At 57.2% G+C, this 5,023-nt stretch overlaps 1 protein-coding gene across 1 annotated transcript in view; it reads right to left on the reverse strand.

Annotated features, from left to right (window-relative positions):
* The window catches only part of TNRC18 (trinucleotide repeat containing 18), a 109,093-nt gene that overhangs the window by 79,555 nt on the left and 24,515 nt on the right, over nt 1-5,023 (reverse strand). The window contains exons 2-4 of the mRNA XM_027770010.1: nt 3,071-3,226; nt 552-677; nt 8-96 (exon numbers count right to left, since the gene is read on the reverse strand). Of these exons, the coding sequence (XP_027625811.1) occupies nt 8-96; nt 552-677; nt 3,071-3,226 (371 nt within the window). The remainder of the gene's footprint in view (nt 1-7; nt 97-551; nt 678-3,070; nt 3,227-5,023) is intronic.

Raw genomic sequence — 5,023 nt, forward strand, 5'->3', positions numbered from 1 at the left:
CGGGAGCGCCCGAGGAGTGGCTGCCGGGGGTCCTGGAGGAGGGCGTGTGAGAGTGCAGGGCGCCCGGACCCCCGGGGGCGGGCAGGTAGAAGCCTTCTGCAGAGAGGAGAGCAACAGTGAGTGCGTGCCACCTCCCACCCCTGCCGGAGCAAAAGGGGCCCGTATGTCCCCAAGGCAAGGAGGGACAAGCACAGAGCAGCCTTTAGGAGGACTGGAAACTGCTAGAATCAAGTTTAAATCTGGTCTTTACCACCTGCTAACCCTCCTGGGCCTCGGTTTCCAAATCTGTAAAAGGAGGGAGAGGCCAGGGGTTGTTTTACCAGCTGGGCAGAGGGCTGGACAAGGTTACCACAATTTGAAGGGTCCAGAGGCTATGGCGGGCCAACTGAGTCTGTGGGGCTTGGGGACTGGAAACACACACACACACCCCTTGGGTGAGGATCTTTGAAAACAGCTAGAGAGCTGCTGGGGAAGGCCCCAGAAAAGCCCCTCAGGAAGTCCTCATACCACCCCTCCATGCCCCCTAGTCTCACCCGCTCCCATCCTCTGACCTTTCTGAGTATCGAAAATGCTGGGCTGGCCCAGCTGGCCGAGGAGGGGGCTCCCGCTGCTGGGGGGCTCCAGGTGGTTCAGGTGGAGGTAGGATGGGTACAGCCCACTGGGCAGGTGGGAGAAGCCTAGAAGAGAAAGAGAAGAGCCAGGCTGGACCACCTCATGCCTCCCACAAGAGCTTCTTTCTGGCATTTTCTTTTTCTTGGAAAAAAAACTCTTTGGCAAATAAACTCCCTGCCCCTAGTGCAGGGAGCCCCAGGATTTAACGGTTCCCAACAGTAATATTTACTCCCTCCTACCCCTGGTTCTTTAGGCCTCCTTTCAGTCCCTGGCAGCCCTAGGGCTGGGGTTCTCAAAGTCCCCAGGAGGAAGAGCAGAAGTGTCAACTGCTTTGCCATTGTTACTCTCATTTAAACCTCAACTACAACCTGCCTGAAAATACTCTCCATGTCCTCTTAAACCAAGGACCACTTACCTAAGGTTATACAGCAGAAGAACCTGGCTTTGAACCAAGGCCATCAGTCTTACAGCCAGGACACTAACTTCAGCCCCAAATGGAGCCTAAATAAGTGGTTTCAATGAATTCCTTCTCTGCTGTGTGACCCCAGGCTGATCACTCACCTTCTCTGAACTTCAGCACACCAAGCAGGTGCTGCCAGGAAGGAATTCCTCCTGAGGGTCCTCCCAGCCTCCTAATAGGTCCCTCTACCAGTCATACTCAAAAGCAAGGCCTTGCAGAACGAAGATGGGAAAGTATAGCTACAGAGAGAAGCCAGATGCCTATAAGAGCACAGCAGGCCTAGGAGGCTGGGCGGGCAGGCACAGATGCTGGAGCAATGGCCAAGGGTCCTTGAGGGCCCCAGGCCAACTGGAGATCCCTGAGAGACCAGTTACCCAATTCCCTGGGTTGCTCCTTCGGAGGCCAGGGACACAACATCTGTCCCTGACCCAATGGGCCACTGTCTGGAGCCAGTAGGTGGCATAGTAGTTATGGCACTGGGCTCCCACATGGCTGACTGCAGTCCGAGTCCTGGACCTGGTGGTCTGAAAATCATGCTAGGTGGGTGTATGTGCATGCCTAAAACCCCAGGAGGAGAATGGAGGAACAGGGATGGCAGCATGGCCATCCTCCCCTGGGGTGGGGGGGGGTCCTCACTTTCCCTCTCACTGTCTATCTCTCTCCATTTCTCTCAACAACAAGCACGCTATGGCAAAATCCCTTTAAAAAGGCGGGGGGAGGGAAAATGTCACCCCCAGCTCCACCTGGTAATAACGACAATCTCAAAACAAAAAGGACCACCTGGTACGTATTATCTCATTTAATCCCTGAGACAAGACTTTACTCAGGCACTGAGTCTCCTCTGCAGTCTGATCTGTAAAATGGGCACAGTAGTCCCTACCTCAGTGCTGATTCTGAGGATAAAGTGAGCTTGCATATGCAGCCCCTGGGAAAACATAAGCACTGCTGTGTTTGCATCGTTACTATTCACAAGTGCTGGCAAGGGAGAAAAGGGAGTCTCGGGGAAGACAGAGGAGCAAACTGGTAGCAGAAGGTAAGCCAAGGCATGGGCCAGCAGGTGGCATGGTCGTTAAGGGTGCTGGACTTCCACATGGCTGACTGAGGTTCGCGTCCCAGACCTGGTGGCTCGTTTTCTCCCTTTCCCTCTCTCTCTCTCTCTCTTACTCTGTCCCTCTCTGGTGAAAATAAATAAATAAAGTTAATAAAATAGTTCTTTAAAAAAGGAGGAGGAGGAGGAAGTAAACTAAGGCTCTTCCAGGCCCTGCTGTACCCACCCTGGCTGGCATGGGCAGGACCCCAGCCCAGACAGCCATTCAGCATCCCAGGCCTATAGGAAGCTCCCCCACCTACCCAAATGGAGACAGAATAGCCCCAGGAGAGGGAGGAGTTCAGGGGTCCTCTAGACCCACTGCTTCACTGAGAGGAGGCAAAGTGTGAGGTCTGGCACAAAGCCAAGCCCGAAGACCACCCTCCACATTCAGTAGCATCACTACAGATCTGCAATAAGGTGCCCACCACATCTGCAATTACTAAAACACCTACTGTGTGCCTGGGGGAAAAGCAGTGAGCAGAACGAGTCAGGGCTGCACCCAGGCCCATGAGCTCACTCTGGAGGAAGAAGATCATTCACAAACGATCACACCCATAAATCTGCCATCACCAGTGAAAGGGAGAACAGGGAGGGGGAGAGGGTGGCCTTTGAGCTGAGCCCTGAAGGAGGAACAGGAGACAGCCAGTGGGATGGGGTAAAGGGCTGCAAGCAGAGGGAACAGCTCGTGCAAAGGCCCTGTGGCAGCAATGAGAGGACGCACTGAGCATTGGAGAACAATGAGGAGGCCCAAGGACCAGGGCTGTTCCCCAGGCCCTGGCCAGAAGAAGTGACCGTGGAGGTGGAAGAGAGTGGGCAGACTTGAGAAGTACTGAGGACATAAAATCACCAGAATGGTGGGGACAACAGCCCAGCAGCCCTCAGCCCCACCCACCTGGCATGCTCCTTACCTTCATGGGCATGGGCGGCCCACAGCTGCACCATGGGTAGGTTGCTGGGGGTGGGGGAGCGGAAGGAGAGGTCAGAGGGCAGGGGCACCGGGCTCCCATGGGATGAGGCTGAGGGGCCCATCCCGCTGGCCACAAAGCTGCCCAAGAAGGCCTCGCCTGCAGAGAGAAGGGGAGGGCTGTCAGGCAGCCCACCAGGCTGCCGCCGCCCTGGCCACCTCCCGAGATCCCCATCTCTCCCCTACTACTCTGAGCCAACAGTGACAGGAGACAAAAGAGATTTCCCCTGTCCTTTGGCCGCAGGATGGGCCTGGCCAGCTCAACCAGACCCAGGACTTGAGAAGCTATGAGACCCCGAGGTAGCCAAAAGGAAGCCCCACGGCAGATGCTTGCCCCCAAGGCATCCAATGCGCTCGAAAGAGGGCTTCATCATCCCTGCAGAGCAGTCCACCCAGATCCAGGGGACACCGAGCTCCCCATTGTCCCCGTTTGCAGATGGACGCCTTAGGTGAGTGGAGGCAGGGACCTCCTGAGGTAGTAGTGGGGTGTCATAGGTGGAGGCGCTTGTCCTGAGCTCCGCATAGAACAACTTCTCTAAGTCGTCCCCCACACAGCACTGCGTGTGCACCAGCCCTCCGAGTCCTCAGCCGGCCCAGACCCTTCACGAAGAGGAAGCCATGGCTCAGAAACAGGAGGTACGCACAGCCTGGCCACAGCCCTCTCCGGCAGCACCCAGCGCCAGTGGATTAGGGGGAGAACTGATGAGCAAGAGCAGCAAACATGGGAGCTGGCGAGGGTCCGAGAGAGCCCTGCTCAGGGGGCCGCCCTTTCCAAGAGCAGGACCTACCCGCCACCCTCCATGCCCAGGGTCCCTGCCAATCAGGGCTATAGTGCTAAATGCTGCTAGGAAGGACAATCCCCAGGGACTTGGCTAGAAGCCACACCCAGCCCTGCCACACCCCCGATTGGCCAGGCCCACCCCCAACAGCACAATTCCCAGCTGCCCAGGGGCTCTGCCCCACAAGTGCCAAACACCCCACCCTCCAAGGGCCAACTGGCAGGCCCCCAGGTCATGGGCCAGAAGCCAGTGAGACCTGGGGCAAAGGGCTTCCCTCAGCAGGCCTCAGTTTGTTCATCGGCAAAACAGGGCTAGAAAGGACCGCCTCTGAACGCTAGTGAAGAGGGAAGTGCATGTTTAACAAGAAGAAATAATAAATGATGGTATCGAGGTAATAACAACCATCATGATAAATCGCAGCTGCCACTCGCTAAAAGCCACCAGGCACCAAGTACACCGTGGGTGATTTCAAATCCTCCCAGCAACGGGCTTGGAGGAAGGCAGAGCCCTGCACGTGGAGCTGGGCACAGCGGTCACTAAGCACAAGGTGCCAGCTCTGCCGGCCCCAGCCCAGGGCTTCCACGTGCACCTTCATGCAGCCCTTCCTAAGTCCCCGTGAGGTGGGCACCGCTTGTAGGTGGCACAGAGAAGGGGCAAACAGACAGTGGTGTGACTCAGGTGCCCAGGTGGCCCTGGTCCTGCCCACAGGGGCTCACAGATCCCAGCCCAACTTCTGAGTCCCCACACCATACAGGACCCGAGGACAACGGGTGCTCAGTGACCACCTCCCGAAGACACAGGATCCCCAAATGTCTGACTGAACCCTCTGGGGTACACATGGGGAAATGGAGGCCACAAGGGCAATCCTGCACCTCGGTCCCCAGAGTGGAGCCAGCAGGAGGCACAGCAGTGGGGAGCGCCATGGAACACATGCCCCATTCACTACCGCCCCCTGTCCAGCCCCCCACCCGCTAGCCCAGCCCTCTCACCAAACTCCAGCACCAAGCCCTCCAGCCTCAGGGCCACAATGGCCTAACAGTCCATCCATATGGTCCAAAGTCGGGGCAGCGGGACCTCTAGGCCCCGCCAAGCCCCAGGCTTCCTCCTTGGTGTGGCAC

This window comes from Tupaia chinensis, unplaced genomic scaffold (genome assembly GCF_000334495.1).
Source record: "Tupaia chinensis unplaced genomic scaffold, TupChi_1.0 Scaffold000101_1, whole genome shotgun sequence".
NCBI classification, from domain to species: Eukaryota; Metazoa; Chordata; class Mammalia; order Scandentia; family Tupaiidae; genus Tupaia; species Tupaia belangeri.